Source organism: Amborella trichopoda, chromosome 9 (assembly GCF_054954075.1).
Source record: "Amborella trichopoda isolate Santa Cruz 75 chromosome 9, AtrichopodaSantaCruz75HAP2 v2.0, whole genome shotgun sequence".
Taxonomy (NCBI): Eukaryota; Viridiplantae; Streptophyta; class Magnoliopsida; order Amborellales; family Amborellaceae; genus Amborella; species Amborella trichopoda.
Window position 1 is genome coordinate 30,159,492 of NC_142344.1, and position 24,816 is coordinate 30,184,307.

At 40.7% G+C, this 24,816-nt stretch overlaps 1 protein-coding gene across 9 annotated transcripts in view; it reads left to right on the plus strand.

Moving 5' to 3' along the window:
- LOC18428503 (Peptidase S41 family protein) overlaps positions 1–24,816 on the plus strand; it is a 63,528-nt gene that overhangs the window by 2,070 nt on the left and 36,642 nt on the right. For all 9 annotated transcript variants that reach the window (XR_016041360.1, XR_016041361.1, XM_088847738.1 and 6 more), the window contains exon 3: positions 6,162–6,299. Coding sequence is in view for 5 of the 9 variants with exons in the window: in XM_088847738.1 (XP_088703864.1) it covers positions 6,162–6,299 (138 nt within the window). In the remaining 4 variants the exon portion in view is untranslated. The remainder of the gene's footprint in view (positions 1–6,161; positions 6,300–24,816) is intronic.

The window sequence follows — 24,816 nt, forward strand, 5'->3', positions numbered from 1 at the left end:
TAGAGCTTTTTGCTACTGCAATCTCATTATTATCTGTCGAATAACTTCTCTTGAAAGCATTTCTAATTAAAAATGTCTTCAATGGCGCTCTTATATTGTCTACTAAAATCTCGGTGCGAAATTTTAATGAATCTGTCATGAACTTTGCGTACAAGATTGTTTCTTCTAACACATGAGAAATTCCAACTCTAGCTAAAAGCGTAAAACTCTAGCTAGCTTATCTTGTCTTCTTTAATCAGTCAATACTTCTTCCTTCTTGCTTACGTAGTTCATGCCTGAGACGTAAAAAATTTGAATGAAACTCTTAAACAAAAACACTGAATTTATCCACTAATAGATGCTATTTCTATCTCTCAAATGAGTAACAACAAGTTGAAATGTACAGTCTTTCTAAAGTGGTGGCATAGAACTTGAACTGTAAGACTTGATGATTATGTTTGCATGGCAATAGGCCTTTGCCAATAGAAGTAGAAGAAGCTGAAGAAACGGATGCTAAGGCCATTGTTAATAGAATAAGGAAGAGCAAGAGAGTAAGAGATTTCAAGGAAGAAGAAAGAAGGGCAAGGAACAGTAATTATGTTTTGAAGAGCACGAGAGAGAAGGGCAATTAGTGTTTTGGACTAGAAGGAGAACAACAATTAGGAATTTTTGTTTTTTTTTTGAAGAGCAACAAATAGGTTGTGAATACTAGTGTTATAGATTTTAAACAAGATCTAGGTTTATATTGGATTAAGGGAGAATCATGAATTTTGTGGCTGAAACATGGGCTCGAAAGGATAGTAACATCAAAGATAGCGTGAACAATAGAATGAATAGTAGCTTGAACAGTTGGTACCCCCAATATGGGAGGAAATATGAGAGAGAAAAGTTAGGATTTAGGAAAGAAGGATGAGTATGATGAAAGAGGGTGAAGATGAAGAAAGAAATATTAGGGTTTAGAATAGAAAGAGATGATGAATCTTTAAGAAAAAGAAAATATGGGTTCCCTTGATTATAGTTGATCACATTGAGAGCATATTCAAACCTTGTTCTATTAAAATGAAAAACGTAGAGAAGAGGAGACAAAAGGGGTGCACACCATTCTACCATGAAAACACACACCATGGCAGAACCCTAATTCTTGTATTATAACATATGTTACATCTTGAGTAAAGACAGGTTTTCCCTTGTATATTACAGCCAATGACTTTACAATATTAAACGATTTAACATACACACAAATTAGAGAACTGCCCTATTCGATGCAGAAGGTGGTTGTCGAGGCTCTATCCATTGTCCTCATAGACTTACCTTCCCATGCAGAAGTTCTACTCTACCTTCCAGCCAAAACCACAGGGATATCTCTAATGTCGACTAAGTGATGATCCCAAACCCTATTTGATTCGCCGATGGGTGACATGCCCATCCTCGTGAACATAGTTTCGTGACTTTGAGTATTTTATTCTCGGGGCCCCAGACGGTCTAGGCCCACTGAGTCGCCTCAAACACGGGGCCCTTTTTGGGTCCCATGCTCCCACTGGAGCCATAGAATGAGTACGAGTCCAACAGTGTTGAGGGCTTGAACCGCCATATACATCCAACAGAGACCCTGGGTGAGTTGCTGTCTGTTTGGCATGATTAGAACCTGGAGTTGAGTTTATTTGGAGGGTTTTAGATTAAGGTTTTTTGAGGTAGGGTGGATGGCGGATTTGGCTATGATAAAAAGCAAAGGAAGATGGACCAGCAGGATCTTTAGGTTTATGTAGGAAAATTAAGTAATTGTAGTTAGAGGGGTGGTAGGTGAGGGAATATCTATGAAGGACTCTGCGAGTGGGTTCTGAAGGCCAGCATTGTTGGCACAAGACTGGAGTTAAATGTTGGTATAACATTAGGGCAGGCTGTTGGGCTCTATCTCCCCTAAGGGGGGAGAAGGTTCTACTAGTCGAACCTAAGTTTGGAAGGATCTGTTATTAAAGGGAGAAGAAGCTTCCAGCGGCGAGGTCCCCATTACTGACGAGAGAGCAATTGAGAGAGGGTTTCCAGAAAAATTTCATTTTGCACCATTAGTTTGAATTGAAAAGCGTTATTTATGTCCATTTTATGCAAATCTCAATGTCTTGTAGCTACAACTGATAAAACAACTCGCACTGTAGTTTGGTGATCAGAGTAAATATTTCATCATAATCCGAAGTATACTCCTCTGTGTATGCTTTAGCTGCAAGCTGAGCTTTCTACATGCTACCAGCTAGTAAGGTCAATCTTAAAGAACAAAGATCCATTTACACCCAGTAAGATTATTTCTGGGAGAAAGAGGGATTCTGTCATGAGTATCATTTTGTTCTAAAGCCTAAAGTTCCTCAGCCATGACATGCTTCCAACAACCTTGCTTCCAGGCCTCTTTGTGGTTACTAGTTGTGCAAGAATAGAATATGATGAAGTAAATGAAGTAACAAGAGCAAAATGACAGAGCACTATAAACTGAAAATCATAACAAATGAGAGGAGCGTAAATATTATCAGACTTGAGAAGAAACTCAGGTGGAGTAGAAATGGCTTTATGATTGTATTGCATAGTAGCCTTAATGGTTAACTCTTAGGAAGGTGTCAGTGGACACTACATCACATGTAACATTAAGGTGGACAACTGTGTCGGGTTTTGGCCTTCAAAGGCCTAGAGAGCTTGTAAAGATGATAATTTATAGTGGAATATGGACTTCAATAGGATTGTGTGTGTTGACTGACCAAGGGTTGGGTAGTTATGTCCAAAACCCTTATCCTTGGGCATGTGGCACTATCGAGAAGGGTGGGTCATCCTTTGTGGAGATCGAAGAGATGCCCATGGATGATATTTGTAGTTCAGGAGAACTGTGTCGTCACTTGTGTGCGGTTGTAAGCCTATGAGAGCAAGGGCCAAAGCCTCAACAACCTTCCGCTAGACATGTACATATGACAACCGTATTACTGGGAAGCAGCCCTATAGAAGGACATGTGTATATGTGCATAGAGAGAGCGCTCTTTGCATTGTGGTGATAAGTGTTAGACTTGCTCTTAAAGGGAATCCACAATCCAGGATCATAGTCCCACTGTTTATTGTCCAACTTTAACAAACCAATCATGAGCCCCAAGATTGAGATTGTGGGTCATGGGTTTTTGTTGGGTTGGATAAGAAAATAGTAGTGGATCATAGTTCTTACTTCTTGGGTCAAATGGAGTGCCCTTATCGTCGCTAATTTTGACTCATTGGTATTAATCCACTTCTAAACTATTTTATTTCGGTTTTAGAAATGTTTTTATGATTTCTACAATTTTTTTTAGAAATTTAAATTTTTTTTCTACAGTCAAATTCATTAAAAGGGCTTGTTCGAAATTTTCAGAACTTGAGAAGGTACATGTGAGGACCAAGGATCCATCCACCACATGTGTGTACCACCAATATGTGGGGCCCACATGATCCCCTAGGTGGTGCGCCCCTATTTTTTATTTTAAATGTGCCACTTTTAGTTGAAGTTAGTTAGATAGGGAATCTTCTATTTTTAAACTAGATTTAATTCCTATTCAAAAGAGAGTTTTGTGTTTTTTTTTTAAAAAAGATGATCTTTAACTTCCTATAGATTTTGGAAGATCTAGATAATGACAAAAGTGGTTATAATTCAAATTTATATAGACGTTGGATTTGGGTCAAATTATATGGGGATAAAGTTTCTATTTTCATCGAAAATTATGATGGTTGATTGGTGGGATCTGACTTAGATTTGATCTCTCTCACCCCACAGACTTCCTAAATATCCTAATGGTCAAGCTGGAAATTTAGATAATGGATACCTAGATTAGAATCTTATTCAAAATGGGAAATAGATTTTATTCTATTTAAATCTATTAGAACCATATCTCAAAAAAAATGATAAGATTTCTCTCTCAAGCCCTAAGATCTCTCTCTCATGCCCTAAGATCTCTCTCTCTCTCTAATGCCATACTTCTCTCCCTCTCGTGCAAAAAATTTCTCTCCCTTTCCTACACACCCCATATTTCTCAATCTCTCTCTTTCAATTTTAATCATGTCTCTCTCTCCCCTTTGTCTCATAGAGAGTCACGCCACCCATAAAAAGAAAAAAGGAGGTGGCACTTTCAAATGCGAATTAGGTTTGCAGTATTTGAAGAAAGAAGGAAGAAATCCTAATTAAGTTTGTAGAAATCATAGAGTCTTATAGGATTTGTGGAAATCCTAGTTAAGTTTTTGAGCTCTCTCAAACCCTAGATTGACAGGTATAACCTGAAAAGCTTCCCATCTCAGAATTTCCAGCAACACCCAAATGAGTAAAAGTGTGCCATCGATCAGAGAATTGAGTGTGGGGTGGATCAAGACCTGTGAGGGTAACTCTAGTCACCTTCTAGTAAGTCTTCCCAGTAGATTTAATTATTTTTCAGTAATATTTGGTAGTTTTCTGTAAATTTCCAGTAACATATATTATACTCAAAACAATAGTGGAAGATTGTTTATTGCTTCAGGATGGTTTTTATTTGCTTTGACAGTGAAAGTAAAGATCCTAGGTTGTAACTAAGCTATTAATTTTGATTTACAGCAGTATATAGTAGCCTATGTAAGTGGAATTTAAGTATATTGAATTAAAAAAAAAAGAAAGTTTTTGAATTTAGTACCTTGAATTTCACATAGCCACACTTTTCAAACTAGAGGGCTGTTATATCCAGTATAGATTGTGAGGAGGTTTGGGAGAAGAACCAGAAAGGTTTTGGAGGCTCAAGAAACTAAGGTAAATAAGTGAATGGTTGAGGTTTAGAGACCTTTTGAAATCTTAAAGTAAAGAACTCTTCAAAGAAACATGCCTTAAAATGTATAATATATCAAATTTGGATCATTGTAGTGATAACCTTTTTGAGCAGCACCATATCCCAGAAACACTTCTATATATACACACTCATTGATAGCTATAGGTTTACGCACACCTTTAAGTGAATTAAGCTAGTTGCGTGAAAGGATGGTCTGATATCAGGCCTAACAAAGTGTGAACATCTAGGAGGGTCCCAACCATCTGTATACACCATTCCATTGGATATAGCTCATATAGGGTCTTGCATGGCCTAGGAAGCCTTGCATGGAGATTGGTGACATTGATGAATGTCAGTAAGGTACGCTCATTCATTTAGTAGCCACTCTCATTGATTTTTGAGAGCACATTAAGAATTTAAGAAAGGGAAAAGTTTATATAAGGTTGCAACCTTAAAATGTAGAATTACAGATGCACCTCCAAAATCTATCGGAAAGATTGTTTTAATGTTGAAAAACCCTGTATTTGATCATTTCGACATCGCGAAGTATGAATATAAAAAAAAAGTTTTTGAGTCTCAGAAATAGTGCATCTTGCACCACATTATCTAGGCCGTCCATTTTCAAGATTTTCATATGTTTATGGATCTCCTTGATTTTAACTATTTTTGGAGTTTAAAATTTTCTAATTAGATATGAAAATAGATTTTAAGATAATCCTAAGAATTTTTTACAACAAAATTACACGTTGTGATAAATTTTGGAGGTGCACCTTAATTGGATTGTTTAAGGTTGCAACCTTGTAGAAACCGCACCCTTTAAGAAAATCACAAATGATGAAGAAAGTGAAAGAAATATCTTAAGCAAGTTTCGATGTTATTCAAACAAATCCCACTGTATCATGGTTTCCTTTTGGTAAAATGGATTTGGTATGCTACAGGATGGGGGTCTGACAATATGCTTTCAAAACTGGTTTTAAGGGGTTTCTTAAGTCCAAGATTTCCACTACTTACTGCACTGTGCACCATTACCAAACTACCCTTCTATGTACATTAGTTTCCCATTGGGTCTGATCTTCCCTGGGGAAATTTCATTCTGAGTAGCTGGGCCTTTCTTCATGTTACATCCTGAGCTTGAATCATGATGCTTTGCTTGCATGTGCCCTGTTGTGTGCTCATGTGTCTTTTACTATTTGATGAGAGTTTCCATTGTTATTTTTAGATCTTCTAGTGCCCATATGATATAGTCAATGCTAATTCCAATGTGTTTACTGACTCTACTCCACTGACATCTAAATAGTTATTTCTATGACCAAATATTGGTACTAATGAGTAGTTTTGAATGTTTCTTTCATTATCTATCCTATAGTCCAGTTGTTTCTAAATTTTTCTTTATTACAGTTCTCAAAGATGGCTAGGTATGATATTACTGGGGTTGGAATGAATCTTAGAGAAGTTCCTAATGACGATGGTTCCGCCAAATTAAAGGTCTTAGGCATTGTTCTTGGTGGGCCTGCTCATTCTGCTGGTGTGAGACAGGTAATGAAAATCTTGTTTGCTTTATTTTATGCTTAGGCTTACATTTGACATGGAGTAACTTGGTAATGACATGGATTAAGTTGGTAGTGACATGGAGTAACTTGGTTAATGATAACCAAAATTGATTCTCTCCATAGATCTCCCTTTCATTTAATTTTTGTTATGTACACCTTTTGACTCCCCATTTTATGACCGTGTCTTATGATATGGTTGAACTCCTCTATTGATGGTCTTTGTTTTTTGATGAATGAAGTTAGACATGGTAAGCCTTGTTGTTTTTTTGGGTAAGTATGATAAGACTTGTCTATTATTATTAGTGTGTTACTTACCATAATTATTGTTAGTGTGTTACTTAACAGATCCAAATTTTATTAATCTGAATTTCCTTAACGTAATTGAAAGTATTAGCAATTGGTTTCTTCCTTGGTTTTTGATGTGCAGGCATCATTTGTTGCAGCTTATTTGAATGTGAAATTTAAGTTTTAAAATTGAAACAATGTCCTTTATTGCTTCTAGATTGTAACTCAGAAGCTTTGTGCCAACTAAGTCTAAATCTCCTTAATTTAAATAGAAACAAGTTGGGAATGTGTAAATGCACGCACAACCCCACAAAGTTTCCTGATCCATCAAAGAATACAAAAGTAAAAGTGAAAAACAAAAAGCTAGGAAGTTTTGTAAAGGGTGTTGAAGGATGAGTTGTACAAGGTTAATGGTGCTCTCATGTAGTTCGAGTGTTTGGTATTGTGTTGTATTCATACTTTTGGGGTTCTATGGGTTTATTGGATATTTGAGATGGAACTTGAGAGGACTTATGGAGGCAGGTTTGAAAGTGATGGGCCGGGGGGAGAGTGTTGTAGGTTTGTGGTTGCGGATGAGAGTAGTTCATATTTATGATGCATTGTTGGATGATGTGTCCTTCCCCTCTCTGCCGGGGCGAGAGTGTTGTAGGTTTGTGGTGGTTGGTGGAGAGTTCATATTTATGATGCCTTGTTGGATGACGTGTCCTTCCCCTCTGTCTTTCTGTGAATCCATAAAGCTGAATAGTTGAAGTGGAATCCTTATTAGATTGGAGGTGAAGCAAAATTTTCATAGTGATTAGGCTGTTAAAATTATTCAATTGCTCAGCAGCACTTGACACTTGAAGGTGATCAATATTGGGTGTTTGTAACATTTAAATGCCTATACACTTGGGCATGTAAAGATTACAAAAACCCAATATTGATCACCTTCAAGTGTCATGTGCTGCAGGGCAATTGAACAATTTTAACATCCTAATATTGGGTTCTGAGGATGATAATGAAAAGCTTGTCCGACCCTAATTAGTTTGGAAAAGACTCTGACAATGATGATGAAATACCTATACACTTGATCTTTGATTAAAGCTCTGTTGTGTTTCCACCATGTATGTGTCCTCATGCTTTATGTTTATGGATTGCCCTTAGTTTGAAAGACTGTGCTTAACTGCGGTACCTAGAGTGTAGAATGAGTAGGGAGCTAGACTCTATATGGGGTGTAGTGAGCTCCTTCATTCTCACTTTGGCGTGCGATTAGGCCTTGGCTAAATGAGTGTGCTTGCAACCTAAGCTGGTTGTGTTGGTTTCTTAATGTGCATTGCCAGAGAGGGTCCATGCATGACCTGTTGAGGTCGGCTGCAGCCAGGGTTGATTATGTTTGGTTGGCCAGGGGAAGAAAGAGGCTCATGTGATGTAGGATGTTTGAGGGCTTTTGAGGACAAGTGCTTGAAAACCTTGGCAATGGAACCCTACATATCTACATGCTTGTAGTTTCCTCAGATCTTCGTAATCCCGGAGTTTTGTTGGAGTTCTCTGTGACGATTGTCATGCATGTGCATGAGAGAGACTCCCCTATGAGGAGGAAACCTTTGAACTCTTAAATAAGTATTTGTGCTCTGTGCATTAGACCCTAACTTGTGTTTGTGGAGAGTGGAATCTATGGCTTGTGGACTGCATCACTTCTATGCCTTGGTGACTTTGATAGGTCAATCATGAGCACCTTGCGCGGGAGACATGTTGGTCATTAGTCTGTTGGGTTGGTTTGGGGTCTACATGTGGATATAAGGTGGTCATGGAATGCCTTGTAGAAAGATCCCGTTTCAATGGCTACTCTTCTAGTTGCTTTTAAGAGGTTTTCCAAAGGTTCTTTGAGGATTTTTTTTATTTTCTTTATTTAACCACCAAAATATCGCATTATGAATTTTGTGTTTAAAAATTATCAAAATTGTTTACAAGATAACAATGGAGGAGCTATGTGGATCACATGGGGCCAAACTTGGACACGATTTTGTTTAAGTGAGGCTACACACTTTGACCACTGGTCATAGGGACCACGTGGCTGGTCAAAGAATCAAACGACATGGAGTCCACTAAGACTCCTAGGTGGTGCATGAACATCATGGAGGGTTCTTAATGCAAATAAAATTCAGGAAGATCTAGGTGGTTAATAGGAAAAATTTTGGCAATCTAAAGTGGTTGGAGAATCTATAAGTGTTTATGAATAGAATCTTAGAGGGAATCCCAAATCTAATTGGAATTTGCTAAGGAATCCAAATGGAACCGGAAGTTTCGTTGTAAGGATCTATTGGTCTCCATATATAATTGGAATAGTATTGAAATCAGAAATCCTGCTAGAGCACTATCCGCCTTGATTCATGTTGGCTAAGCAAGGGATGGATGGTTGGGACCAGCCTTCTCACTCCATAAATCTTCCAATCTAACTAGAGAAGCTGGTTCACATATTTTCCTCTCTACCTCTCTTGAGCTCTATGAATAGGGGACCCCTTATCTATAGTAGGTGCTTTCTAGTAGCTTCTCTCTAGGACATTACATGAGGGACTAGTCGCTGGCTTTCACATGGCTTATAGGTTAAAAAGAGGGATAGGGGACCTCCTAGGTTTTAATGCATTCACAAAGGCTTATGTGCGATGACAGTTCTAATTAATGCTACAATTTGTGATTTTTCTCCATGTAAACAATGTAGGTATTGATTACAGTAATGATTTTTATACCAGCACTGTGATCAAGTTAAAGAGTTGCTACGTTCCTTAGGGTGCACTCAACCATGCTTGGCATTCTGGGATCTTTGTCTCTTCCTAGATTTGTTATCCTTAAAAATGTTGCTTAACTGAAAGGAAAGCCATTAGGCATTGCTTAGATGCACAAAGGTGTTGCACAAATAAGTAGGGCTGCCAACGAATTGGGCCCGGGCCAGCCCGGCTCGAGGCTCGGGAATAGAATTAAGAGAAAATTTTGGGATGGAATAGTCCAAGACATACCAAATGGAGAGAGAACGACCTTTTTAGGAGGGAACCTAAATGATCATGTAGGGAAGGATAGTAGAGGATATAAAGGGGTACATGACGGATATGGGTTTGGGGAAATAATTGAGATGAATGAGACTATTCTAGACTTTGCTATGGCCTACGACCTAGCAATAGAAAGATTTACTTTAAAAAGCCAGGTGAACATTTAATAACCTATAAAAGTAGAAGACATAAAAGCCTGATAGACCTCTTCCTAGTTAAGAAGGTAGATCAACCATCATGTAAAGACTGCAAGGTTATCTCAGGATAGAGTTTGACTACCCAACGTAGACTCGTGGTTGTGGACGTCTGCATAAAGACATGGAGGAGAAGGGGTGAAAGTAATGGGTGTCCAAGAACTAGGTGGTGGAATTTAAAAAATGAGAAATAGACTTATTTAGATATAAATTACTTGAAGAAGGAAAATGGAACTCTGAACATGATGTCAATATAATATGGATTGAGATGACTGAATATATCAAGAAAGTAGCAAAAGAAGTTTTAGGAGAATCTAGAGATAAAAGAAACTTCGATAGGGAAACTTGGTGGTGGAATGATGAGGTTCAGAAGGCCATTAGCGAAAAACAACCATGTCATAAAACTTGGCAGTGTAATAGAAATGGCCAAAACTTAGAAGCGACAAAACTGCGCCTAGGCTGCCCAGGCTTCCCACCATCTAGGCGGCCTCCTCTGACTTATTGAACATTGAGAATAATATAAAAATCCTAAGAAAAATGTTAAACAAATAGTAAGTAAAGTTAAACTCAAGGCATATGATAATCTATACATTAACCAAGCAATAAGAGAAGGTGAAAAAGATATCTTCAAATTAGCAAAAATAAGGGAGAAAAAGTGTATGGATGTAAACCATGTTAAATGCATCAAGAGTGAGGATCAAAGCGTCTTGGTGAAGGATGACGAGGTCAAAGAAAGGTGGAGACTCTATTTTTAAAAATTATTAAATGACGAGCACAGTAGGAACATAGTGGTGGAAGGGACTGTTGGTACAAGTGACAATGGAGGTCATAAATACATTCGTAGGATTAAGATGTCGGAAGTGAAAGAATCTTTGAAAAGGATGAAGATAGGTAAGGCTTTGGGACCCGGTGGTATCCCCGATAGAGGTTTGGAAGTGCATGGGGGAAATTGGCTTCTACTGGCTGACGAAGCTGTCCAACAAGGTTTTGAGAACAAAGAAAATGCCAGATAAATGGAGAAAATGTATTGTGGTACCTATTTACAAGAACAAAAGAGACATACAGAATTGTGCAAACTATCGAGGGATCAAGCTTATGAATACTATGAAGCTCTGGGTGAGAGTCATTAAGCAATGACTAAGGTTTGTATCTGAAAACCAATTTGGTTTTATGTCAGGAAGGTCAACAGCTGAGGTTATTTTCCTACTTAGGCAACTGATTGAGATCTTTAGGGTGAAGGGAAAAGATCTCCAATTGGCCTTTATTGATCTAGAGAAAACTTATGGTAGAGTACCTCGAGATTTGATTTGGTGGGTGTTGGAAAAGAAATATGTATCTAAACACTACATCGATTTGGTGAGAGATATGTATGATGGAGCACTAATTAGTGTACGAACAACTAGTAGAGAGACGAGTGAGCTTTCGGTGACAATACATCTACATTAAGGGGCAGCATTGAGCCCGTACCTCTTTGTCTTAGTTATGGACGATTTAACTAGACACCTACAGGATGAGGTACCGTAGTGCATGTTGTTCACAGATGAAATAGTTTTGATTGATGAAACCCGAAACAGTGTCAACACAAAGTTAGAACTTTGAAGGGATGCTCTAGAATGGAAAGGTTTTGAAATCAGTCCGACTAAGACAGAGTATGAGTAGAGACGAGGAAGTAGTTACGATTGACGGCCAGGAAGTACAAAAAGATCGCATTTTTGATATCTTGGGTCGATTATCCAAGAAAATGGGAAGATCGAGTAAGATATCGCACACAAAATTAGTGTTGGGTGGACAAAGTGGAGATGTGCGACTGAAATTTTATGTGATTGCCGCATACCAATGAGGCTGAAGGGCAAGTTCTATAGGACAACGGTGAGACCAGCTTTGCTTTATGGGGCGGAATGTTGGGAGGGCAAAAAATAATATACCTATAGAATGTAGCGGAGATGAGGATGTTGAGATGGATGAGTGGCAAGACAAGAAGGGATAGAATTCAAAATGAATCAATTCGATGAAATTTAGGCATGGCACCAATAGACGATAAAAGGAGAGAGAGTAGACTTAGATGGATTGGCCATGTGTGATGCTGACCAAATACGATACCTGTAAAAGAGGTGCGAGTTAGTTCAAGTGGAAGGACTGAAAAGGTCAAGGGGTAAGCCCAAAAGGACATGGTTGGAAGTAGTCCAAAAATATATTACTGGACTTATGGCCTTACTGAGGATATGGCCATGAATAGAGCAGAATAGAGAGCCATGATTCATGTAGCCAACTTCAATTAATTGAGAAAAGGCTAAATTGATGATGACACACATAAATCATATGCAAATTTTCAAATATAGTAATTGAAATTAGAAGAATAAAATATAAACCCTAAAAATATTCATTTATTATTTGCAAGAAAAGTAAAATTATATTGCATTATGTTATGCAGACGCAATTGTTAGAACCATTGATTATTTAACATGTCCTATCTAAGTGCACGTTTTAATCTAATAAAGTTTTATTTGGATTTTGAAACAAATTACATTTAAATTCTATTAATATGATAATAATGAATATATCAAAGATATGTGTGTAAGAGACTTTCTCTTTCCTTTTAATTTTATTACAGTTATTCAAATCACCCACTGGGGTAGTGATTCCGTTTCAGAATCTCGTTTCTGCGTTTCCTTGGACAAAACTTGATTAGGAAAGAAAGGAATCACATTTCCAATTTTGTAGAAACGTGATTCACTTTAGTTTATGAATCTCGGTTCCTGGACACTTTGGTATCAAGATTCCATATCCCAGTCTTTGGGATTCTTAGCTACACAACAATGCGATTTTGTTTGTGTGAAACGTTGATCTGAGAGGACACAAGCTAAATTCACATGAGCTAAATTCTTGACGATGATCATACTCACAATACGTGCATATGACAGTCGCATAATGGGAAACCACTCTTATTCAGGAAGATCCACTGATGGGAAAAATACACATGCTCTGGAGAGAGTTCCCCCACATCTCGAGAGTGTTTGTCCCTTAGGGACTGCTTGCAATCTATTATAAGTCCAAGACTTTATCATCTATTAGGTTAGCTTTGATGAGCCAAGCATGAGTGATTTATAGAGGGTGAGCTAGGTTTTGAGTTTGCCTTTTTGATAGATTGACTCGGGATCACCAATCTTGAGCATTAAAGGTTTAGAGAGAAGCAAGATCCTAGCCATCCAACTTTATATCTAGCTATCATTGATGTGTAGTTGTGATTATCCACCCTTGTCCCCACATGTGTGAGAACAACTCCAAATTTCCCAAACTAATTAATTTCATAAATTCAACAAAAATCAATCTCACAATATCTCTTGCTTTTTAAATAATGTGTGACTGTTCCGGCGAGATTCCGGCTTCTTCTGGTGAGCATCCAGTGGATTCTAGCAATTTAGTAGAAAGGTGGGTTTCCAATGGGTGGACTTTCAATTTTAAGAAAACCTTTGTTCAATCCCTCCTCTTTACAACCATTACAAACACTTCATTCGTCCCTAGGCTCAATTCCCTTCTATCATCTCGCAACCTTCTCCCCCATACCCATAAGCTCATCCTCCTCCTGAGGGTCCCTAGAAATCCTATGCTTAAATAACAACTTCAACCACCCACCCCCCCCTTTACCATCCCCCAAGCAACCTTAATCTCAGACCATTCCTTTACCTCCTTGTAGCCAGATACCAAACTCCCCTGTACCTCATGCTATCTCCACCCTTGAGGTTTGGTTGAATGCTTCTCTAGGGATAAAAGAACGCCTTGCATCCTTGAAAAACTCCTTCATTGCTTCTTTTCACCCCAGTGTAATAATGTTAAAGGAATAACTTCCTGGTTTCAGCAAGTTTTTTTTTTTGAGAACTGTTAACATTGTATTACTAAGATAGTAATAGTTACAGAATTGTAAGGAACCGAAGGCACCACCTCAGGTTGTCTTTCGGTAAAAAATACATTAGTCGGTGATGTACAAATAAACTTTCAAGACCCGCCCATATACAAAGATATACAATGGTTTTACAAAACAAATACTATTTAGGCCGTGGCGTGCTCGCGTCGAGGGAGGCTACATAGTAAAGCTGTGGTACTGAACAAAAAAGGAGTGGGACCTGGCCTGCTCTTCCATTTGGAATCTAGCTCCCTCCGTCGCCATGAGATCTGCGAGTTTGTTGGACGTCCTCCATATATGCTTTAAGGAGACATCCATATCCCTGCAAATGTGATTAATTTCTTCAAAATTGTGTAGACCTGGTGTAGACCTATGCATAATGGTAACTGGTTTCAGCAAGTTTTTCAAGACTCCCCATCTCTTGTGTAGACCTACGCATAATGGTAACTATCTCATTTCCCTTCTAGTCATTCCCTCAATTAATGTAATTTTCCTGTTTAACAACCTTTCTTTCCGTGGGGCTATACTCACTCTGAAGCGCTCGAATGAACATCTTTATGCTCTTAATAAAGAAAATTTTTGGGTTTCCATTGAGGGAATTCCTCTCTGTCCATGTTTTCAAAATTATTGGCGATAAATGTGTTGTATTCCTCTTAGTTCACTAGAAATCTTTCGGATCCCTCCCTCTAGGTAAAGTCATTTTGCTCATCACTTATGAATCTTTAGATCTCATCCCCAATCTCCTCCACCTTCACTGCAACGGTTTCACGTCCAACATTCACATTTCCCTCAGGTTCCCATCCGCCATGACCGACCTAGGCCAGACCACGAAGGGTGGACCAGCACCCATGACCACAGTCACACCCAACCATACTCTGCCTCTCACCAGTGCGATCCTCTTAGGGACTCCCCCATGTCGCTCCCTATCCTGTCAATCATTTGGCTCCACCTCAGATCCCCCGTCCCATTTCTCATAGAGGCATTCACTGTTGCTGTCATCCCAGCAAGCCCATCCTTGCTCGTTCCCAACACCCGGCCCCACCATCCATTCTCCCTCCCCTCCTTGTTCTTATTCTGAGGAAGGACCCTCACCTCAATCCACCATACATTCTAATACTTTCTCCACTCCACTCCCAAATCCCCCTGATACAGGCCTCCCTGAGTCCGTTTAGACCGTTTTGTTCCCCTCCCCTCTCCCTTGAAATGTGTCTTGCTCTAAATGCAGCTGAGATATCGGGAGGACGCCTTCCCCATGTATTCCCCCTCTCAACTACTTCTTCATCCCTCGCCCTGAGTCTTCTCACCCTTCCGTCTTCCCCCCCTCCCTTGAGTATCCTCATCCTCCCCCTCTTTCCCCCCTTGCCTCTCCGACAGCCCTCCAAATGATCCCCCCCAGGTTATTCCCCCCCCATTTTCCCCTTCTCCCTCTGAAGCTTAACCCAGTGCTTCCCCCTTGAATCTGTGGACTTCTACTCAGGCATTCAATCCTCGTTGTCCTATGATTCTTTGGAGCTGGTTAGGATCGATAGAAGAGCCTTGCACCTATTGGATATGATCAAAACCTCGGGAATGGCTTTCAAAGGAAATTTATCAGTGAGGCTGCAAGCGCCCATTAGGTATATTCTAAGCCTCAAACCTCTAAAGGATTAAGGCGCCCATCTGAGTGAGGCCGCAGGCACCCTTTTCCCCTTCTCCCTCTAAAGCTTAACCCAGGACTCCCCCCCTTGAATCTGTGGACTTCTACTGTGACATTCAATCTTCGCTTTTGGATGATTCTTTGGAGCTGGTTAGGATCGATAGAGGAGCCTCGCCACCTGTTGGATATGATCAAAACCTCAGGATTGGCTTTCGAAGGAAATTTATCTGACCTCACGGATCATCTGAGTGAGGCCGCAGGCGCCCATCAGGTATATTCTAAGCCTCAAACCTCTAAAGGATTAAGAGAATTAGTCAATCTCCAGTTTGGGGTGAACTATGACACCCCTTAGGGATTGGCAATGTTGACCTTTCCTATCTCTGTTTCTTTAATAAACAGTCCCCACAAGAGGAGATCCATGAAATCCTCTGGCCACCCCAATTCCCCTCGTTGAAGATCCTCTGCTAGAATATTCGGGGTCTTGGTGGCCACTCCAAGCGCAGTGCTGTCTGTTCTCTTATCTCTTTCCATTCTCTTGAGTTCTTAACTCTATTGAGACTAAGTTGTCCTCCCCTCCTTGACCTTTCTTTGGTCTAGGACACATGGGTTTGTTCCCCCTATGCCTGGGTCGCTAAGGATTCCCTTGGTGCCCTTGGAGGCATTTGGGTTATCTGGAACCCATCAATCCTCCTTGCCCTCCAAACCCTCTGCTTGGATTTTTCTATCACCATCCATTTTTGTCGCCCCTCAGTTGACCTCCACTTTTGGCCAACCCTTGACAACCGTCCTAAGTGTCCCTATAGGCGTGAGGGCTTTTGGCCCGAAATCAGATTGGTGGCCGCCCCCTCTGACTTCCCTTGGCTGATTGGAGGGGACTTCAACGCTGTTAGATGTTCCCACGAGAAGTCTAATGGTGGTCGACAAATGGCCACTATGAGTGCCTTTTCGGATTTCATTAATAATATTCCACTTATTGATATACCCCTTTTTGGGGCCTCCTTTACTTGGTCCAACCACTCCACCAACCCTATTTTAACCAAGATCGATAGGTTCCTCGTCTCCCACTCTTGAGAGTCTACCTTTTCGGGTACTTGTTCCTGTGTCCTTCTTAAAGCAACCTCTGACCATAAGCCTATCCTGCTAGACTCGAATCCAGTTCCTCGCAGGGCTAAACCTTTTAGATTCGAGCTTCACTGGTTGAAAGAACCAGCTTTTACCCATCTATTCAGATCCACATGATCCTCCCTGCCAGTGTTTGGTTTGGTAGGATTTAGACTTTCCAGGAAACTTCAACTTGTCAAGGCTTCCATCAAGCAATGGAGTGGTTCTCTCCCTTCCAATTTAGGGTTCAAGTTGAGGCCTTCTCGGCTACCATCCAGTCCTTGGATGCCTTAGAAGTAACCTGGCTTCTTTTGCCCCAGGAATCTTCGATAGAGCCTTTGCTAAAATCAACCTCCAGCTCACTTTGAAGAAAGAAGAAATCTTTTGGTATCAAAGGTCTAGGCTTAAATGGCTCAAAGTGGGGGATATAAATACTGCTTTCTTTCACAAAACTGCTGTGCTAGGAGAAGGGCGAATGCCATTCCCCAAGTCTCCAATGACAACCATAGCTTTATACCCAGCTTGATTATATCATCCGTATTTTCATGAGATACTTCAAGAATCTCTTTTCGAAGCCCCTTCACCTCTCTAGGCAACATCACTTTCCAGTTGCTCTTTCCTCTTGAATCCTCGAGGCTTGAGAGACCCTCCTCTTTGGAAGAAATTTAAAGAGCTGCATTGAACCTTCCGAAATATAAGGCCCCTGGGCCCGAAGGCTTCATAGTAGTTATTTTCCAACAATTTTGGGATACTCTTGAACCATACCTCTTAGCCTTCTTTGATGAATTCTATCAAAGGGTCGCCTTAATTCCGCCTTAAATTGTACCTTCCTTACCTTCATCCCTAAAATAAAAGGAGCCCTCAAAATGAGGGACTTCAAACCGATTGGTCTCTTGAACTCCTCTTACAAAATCCTGGCTAATGCCTTAGCCTCCTGTCTTCAGGAGTGCTAGGTTCAGTAGTCTCTCCCACCCAATCTGCCTTTGTGGCAAACAAACAAATCCTGGATGGAGCCCTCACCGCTCATGAAGCTATCCATTATAGGTCCCTTTCAGGCCAGAAAGGTCTTGTTATCAAGTTGGACTGGGAAAAAGCCAATTAACAAGTGCATTGGGATAGCCTAGACCAAATTCAATCTCGCATGGGTTTCAACCCTAGATGGAGGAGGTGGATCAGATCTTGTGTTTCCAATCCATCCTTTTCTATCCTTGTCAATGGTAGCCTGACAGGCTACTTCTCTCTGCCAGAGGCTTAAGGCAAGGAGACCCCTTTCCCATTCCTTTTCACCCTAATTGGTGAGCTCTTCTCGAGGTCAATCTCGAGGCTTTATGACAATGGATTACTCTCAGGTTTTCAGATCGCCTCAGAAGGTCCCTCTCTATCCCATTCGCTCTACGTTGACGACACCCTCATATTCTCCCAACCTCAACAAGTCGATAACCTCTTGCTTTTCCTGAGAAGCTTCGAGCTGCTTATAGGGATGAAAGTTAATTTATCCAAAACTAAAATGCTGGGTGTTCATGTTGATAATCTAGAATTAGAATCTCTGGCCCACCGTCTAGGGTGTTCCACATAAACCCTCCCCTCGTTCTACCTCGACCTTCCTTATAGGAAATCCCAAAAAACGTCTTTGGGATGGTTTAATTGAGAAGTTCAACTGAACGTTCACGGGATGGAAGGGTAGATACCTCTCGTTTGGAGGTAGAATCACCTTAATCAAATTAACTCTAGCCAGCACCCCCATTTACCACATGTCCCTTTTTCACATCCCTGCTTCAGTTCTCCACCATTTGGAAAAGATGATGCGTGATTTTCTGTGGTCCAGCTCTTTGGATAGCGATAAGTTCCATCTTGTCGCTTGGGACAAGGTCTGTACCTAAAAAACTTTTGGTGGTCTCGGTTTTAAGAAGCTCCACCTTATGAACCTAGCCTCGCGAGGTAAATGGTGGTGGAACATCACTTCCCTCCACCCTCCTCTAGAAACAGGTGGTCCTGGCCATGTATGGCTTAAGGGATGGTTGGCTCCTGAAAACCTCTCTTCACAGATCCTCGGAAGCCTGAAAAAGTATCACCACATGCAAAAGAGCCTTTCTTTCCAATAGTAGGTTCAGGATTTGTAACGGCCAGAAAATCAAGTTTTGGCTAGACACTTGGCTTGGAAATCAATTTCTTAGATAGGTCTTCCCCTCTTTATTTGTTCTGGCCTCGAACCAACTCGTTGTCACTGCCAACTATGTGGACTTCAGTGGGTCCCAATTGGTCTGAACCCCTATTTTCTGTAGAAACCCCATTGATTAGGAAGCCCTCTCTATTGATTCCTTTTGCTCGTCCCTTGCCTTCATTTTCAGTTCCCTCTTGTGCTCAGATTCTATCGTATGGAGCCCCAACTCCTCTGGTACCTTTTCGGTGTCCTTCTATTCCTCTTTGGTTCTCTCATACTCCCCTTCTCAACAAATCGTTGTCCCGGTCAGTGCCCTATAAAATTCATGCTCTTGCCTGGGTCCTTGCAAAATCGAACGCTTACTCTTGACCATTTACAATGTAGTTACCTCAATCGCAAACCGTTGCATTATGTGTCTTCAAGATGAGGAATCTAGCTCCCACCTCTTTATTCACACTAAGGTAGCCCACTGCGTTTGGTCTTCTCTCCTCAAGCATTTTGGATTGTAGCGGGTTCCTCCCCCTTCTCTTCAAATTCTGTTCGATTCTCTCCCCTCCTATTTCTAAACAAGGCATGCAGCTTTGGCTAGCCTCCTCCGGAGTGTGTGGCTCGAGAGGAACTCTTAGATTTTCAGAGGCACCTCTAAAAGTCGGGGTTCCATTTTTGACTCTCTTGCAACTCTTATCTCCTTTTGGTCTAAGACCATTCCCATTTATTCCTCTGTAGCCATTTCCCACCATTTAACCAATTGGAATGTCCTCTTGAACCTATCACCCTCTCCCATCAGAACCCCTGCGCTTTGGATCCACCCCCCCAGTTGGGGTTCCTTAAACTTAATACAGATGGGTCCTTCCTCGGTGACCCTGGTCCTGCAGGCATTGGGGACCTTGACAAGTTCGAATGGGATTTTCTATTCCTTCTCTGAGCTCATAGGTGTGGCAGACTCCACCATAGCGGAAGCTTTGCTTATCCTTGAAGGCCTCAAGAGAGTCTCCATTGAAGGCCTGAATTACTAAAGTCTTACCATCGAATCTGACTCCAATAACTGTCCAATACATTCCATTTTTTCGCATATGGATTTCCTTTGCAGCATCATCTAGCAAGTATCGTTCAAGCACATCCCTCGAACAACCAATGTTGAAGCAAACAGGGTGGTTAAGGCTGCAACATTTTTGGCTCAGGTACAACCCTTAACTTCGTAACCTCTGGCTCCCCCCCCCCCCCCCCCCCCTTCCTTCACCCCTCTGCTTTGCCTTGCCATTGCCTCTCCTCTTCCTAGACAAAAAAAAAAGAGAAAAAACAAAAAAAAAATTAGTTCTCTAGATTTTGCTCTTCTTTTAGGGTGGGAAGAGCTTTCTCTGCCTCCTCAGCTATCACTCACACTTTACCTCTATTTTTATTCTCCCTCCCTATCTCACTCTTCCACCTCTCTTCTATAGCTCCCTCTCCTCCCCCATATTCCCCATCTCTAAGGCTTCCCTTAAACCAAACCCCCCCCTACCTCTCTCTTCTTCCCTCCAGTATGCCTCTCTCTCCCTCCTTTTCTCAACCCCTTCTCTCTGTCGCCCTTTTCAGTATGCCTCTCTTTCCCCCTAACCTTCCCTTTCCCTATCTTTCCTTTTTCTCATTTGACTTTCCTCCATCCGCCCCTTCTCTCCCCTTCCCCCTTCGTCTGCAACTCTCTTCCCCTAAGTAGCTGTTGAAATGTTTTTGCAGGAAATGTCTAGACGGAATGCCCCTATTCACTACCCTCGCTTAGGATTTATTGATGCGCTCGGTCAGGCTCCACCAACCTCCAGGAAGGTCTTTCAAGCACTCTTAGGAGGCCCTTCGCTCCAAGCTTCTTCCTTCTTTGGAGGATTACTTTCTTTAAAGATTCTCTCCCGCTTAGGAGGCCTATTGACTCAAGTTTTCTCCTTCTGTGGAGGCCCAACGTCGTAGACATTCATCTTTTTAGCTTTTATTCCCCCAGCCTTATGGCTATGGGTTTTCTGTGCTTCTCTCCCCCTCACCTCTGTTTTCTCTATCCGTCTATAAGCTCAACCCCCACATGTATACTCTGAGCACCCTACTTGTGGGATGCCTTCTAGAACCTAGCTTGTGGGATGCCTTCTCATAGATTTTCTCTTATACATATAAATGCTAACACTTTTTTTTTTAAAAAGAAGACAATATGGAGGGAAATACCCCTCAATTCTCTACAAAATTCTTCTCTCTTTAACGCTAAATTTGAATTTGAAGCAAATGTGTTTTCTCTCTCAACACTTCATGCCTTTCACACGTGATATATCATAAAGACACACTAGGTGTCAAATGACATACTTTGTCATATTTTCACATATGTGAGCAATGAGAGATTAACACCAAATAAAACCCTTTTAGATCTAGGCTTTAATTGGTTAAAAGACCATGATTTGAGGAAAATATCTTCTTAAAATATCAAGCCCCTACAGCATGTCAACACCCTACACATGTGCCACAATTACAAACATATCAAATACATCCTCAAGAGAGGAGAAAAGAGGAGGGGGGGGTCCCACCTTGTCGCTGACATAACCCACATGTCAGCCACCATGCTGATGTGTGGTTGATGTCATTGTCACGTGAACCTCCACGTGGCGCCGATTGACCACTTTTGGGCCCCATGGGAAGCATCGTCAAGTAGAATTCCAAAAACGTTTGCTTTAAGAGTGAAGTTTGCCCTTTGAAAAGTTCCAAAACAAAAATAAAAATCCTAAAAATCATTTGCAGGATTTCTTGATATTTCTCAGTGAAATTAGGGCATACAAAAAATATCTTTTGGGAAATTAGGATTCCTAAGGAGTTATTCTCAACTGTTTGGGCACTCCACTTGGCTCGTTTAGAACCCCCGGTCACTTTCTTGAAATTGGCTTAATGAGGCCCATGACTCACAGTCTCTGGTAGGCACTCATGTTTGGCTCATCATAACTAACCAATAGATGATTGGATCCTAGATTTATAGTGGATTGCAGGTGGACCCCTAAGGACATACACTCTCAGGATTTGGGAGTACTCTCTCTAGTGCATGTTCATCTCTCTCTTCGGTGGATCTTTCTGAGTGACAGAGTAACTTCTCGTTCTACGATTATCATATGCACATGTTGTGAGTACGATCATCGTCAGGGATTTAGCTCATGTCCTCTCAGAGCCGATCCTTCTCATACAGGGCTCAACTCATAAAACCTTACATACACATGTCTCTATCCATGTCTAATCATACACGGAAACATTAATATCATGCCCTGGCTCAAACCGATCATGAGGCGATCTCATCAATCCTAACCAATACACCTCTTAAATAGAGCCTCATGATACGGGGTTTAGTGACTCTATGGATGCCAACTTTGGATCCCAATAAGCACAGATCTGACGAGTCACAAGTTCTCAGTCACTCCCACTGTGACCAATAACCAAGGAAAATCTTGGTGTCGAGGTCTTGAAAGGCCACAATCCCAACGCTTTTTATTATTACATTGTGCATCATTTAAATATGGAAGAGTTCCTTTCTTAAATTACGTGTAGTATAGTACACAGTTAACTTTTCACGTTTCTTCCTAATAAGTATGATGTACTTCCTCCCTTTTCATAATTGAAGCCGATAGTGCGGTTGTTAAGCTTTTTAATGTGCGAGCAACATGTGGTGAGTTGGAAACCCACACATGCAAACCCATTTATTTAAATACATAAAAGGGATACGACACATTTGAAAAGTCGATACAAAGTGTTAGCTCAATAAATGTGTAGATGTACGGGTAGATTGTCTGTAGCGTGACCAAAGGATGGTTGAAGTGTCTATAAAACACTGTTGGATACTCGGTTGCCTCAACAAGAATGTGGTTAACCTATGTATATAGAATGTAGCACTCGTTTTTGGATATTAAATTGGTTCTTTCGCGGATGTTGGTCTCTGTAGAGCCTTGGGTGATCGAGAAATATGGACAAAATATTACTAGCATGGAATCAATGAGAATAATGTTTAAAATTTTTCATAGTGAAAGGACATGGTTGTAATGGCATAAGCATGGGGAATTTCCCTTGGGGTTATTTTTTGAGGTGGTTAGGAAGGTGGGTGTTGGCCATCTCGCTTGTGAAATAGAGTTGTTTTGACCAGTTAGATGAAAGTGGCATATGGTCCACTAGGTCTTATAATAATCTCATAGCTGTTGTAAAGCTTTGCACCCTTGAGGTGAGTGGCATGTCCATCATTACAATCCAATATCTTGAGGATCTATTGGACTTTGGTTTCGTACTTGTTCCTACTTGTGTCTCTGTTTGCTTTTGGCCTTTTTAGTTTGTTAGTGGTGATTGTTTGTGGTTTGTTGTTTCCTCATGTAAAGGTCTTGTAGAAATTTTTTGAGATGCTTCATAGGCAACATTCTGTGAATGACGCGCTTTTTATTTTTTAGATTCAAATAAGAAAGGTTTATACATGGTTGCAGGGAGCACCTTCCAAAGGGATGGTCCTGTTAAGAACTTAATGTATGATGTAAACTGTAGTCATTTTATATTTTGTTTTGTCCTACGATGTCATAATCATCATAGTCAAATTCTACTGTGCAAAGATATGTACTTAATAAGGATGCACGCACCCCCAAGTAAGATCCAAAGGGGGATTTCAAACACTCCTCTCTTTCTCTCTCACTCACTCTCCATGAGAAGCTTTTGTATCATGGTATTAGAGCAAGTTGGGAAACCCTAGATCTTCAAGATCCTTCAAGGATCTTTTGCCAATGTTTTCCTCTATCTTCTCTCAGAAAAACAGCAACCACTCTCTTCAAACTTCTATCAACAAACAGAACTATTCTTCTCCACCCTAACACAAGGCTCTGTTATCACCTCCTCTCTTAAACCCTAATTTTCTCTAACGTGGCCCTTCTCTTCCATCGCTCTTATTTTCTTCTTCAAAACCCTGGATCTTCGAGGCCCTATTTCTCTTTTATTTTAGGGTTCATATTCTTACTCAAATCCCAAAATCCTCCCTCAAATGGCTAAATTTACTAGGTTTAGTGCCCAAATTCTTCCTTAGGAATACATCCTTTCTTAGGGAGAAAAGATCTATAAAAATTTTGTCCATAAAATCATCCCTATAGGGCATCACGTGCCAAATTGTCTTTTGGGCTCTACTTGCCAAGCTCCTCTCTCTAGGTCATCACGCACCTATGTGTCCAGGATCTCTTTCCTCTTCCTCTGGAGTAAATCCTAGAATCTCTTTCTTTGGATCTTGAATTCTATACCCTCTCCTTAGGACGTCATGTGTCCAATTTTCTTCCTCTAGCGCACACTATGCTCACTTTTTTTTTCCTATAGGTCATTACGCATCTGAAATTCCAGCAAGCTTTCTTGCAAGTCCAGTGCCCTTCTCCCGTTTCTTCTCAATTTCTAAGCTAAGATTGTCTTCCTGAAACCTATTTTCTGTGGAAACTACAAAGTTGACTTCATCAAATTTCATAACATGGAAAAGCCATCATCGAACCATTTGTTCATGGTCAAAACTTGTGGGACATTTAAAAATGAGAATGATGAGACAAGAAAAACAAGTAGTCTCATTCACAAACCCTCCATATGAAGAATGGGTTACTACTGATCAACAACTCATTGGATGGACTGGTGCAGCTCTTTCTTAAGAAATCCTCGTAGAAGTTATTGGAAATGCCCACAACTGCAGAACTATGGATGGCTCTACATCAATCCTTTTCATAGAAGTTAAGAGGAAGTTATCATGCATTTGAAGGGTGCACTTCATCAACACCACCAAGAAAAGATGATTATCAAGGAATATTATAACAAGATTAAAGGATTTTGCAATTAGCTTGGCACGATCCAACAATTGTCAGTGCTAAAACGAAAGTATACCATGTCCTTGCTGGCCAGAGTGATGAATACAAAACTTGTCACCTCAGTCACTGTTAAGCCCCAATTTCCCTCATTTTTAGAGCTGTGCCCATTGTTATTACAACATGGGTCCCTCTTACATAGCCATCCTACACCAAAGCACACCTGGAATCAAGATTCTTTATCCACCCGAAAAAAGAATCAAGATTCTCATGACGTGCTAGTGACAGCCACCAACCCTGCAACATTTAATAGTGGATGTGAATGGGGTCATGGCATTAGAGGTTGTAGAAGAGTAAGCAGATTCCGTCTATTTCCACCTAATCAAGGGCGTGGCCTTCTTGCTTCA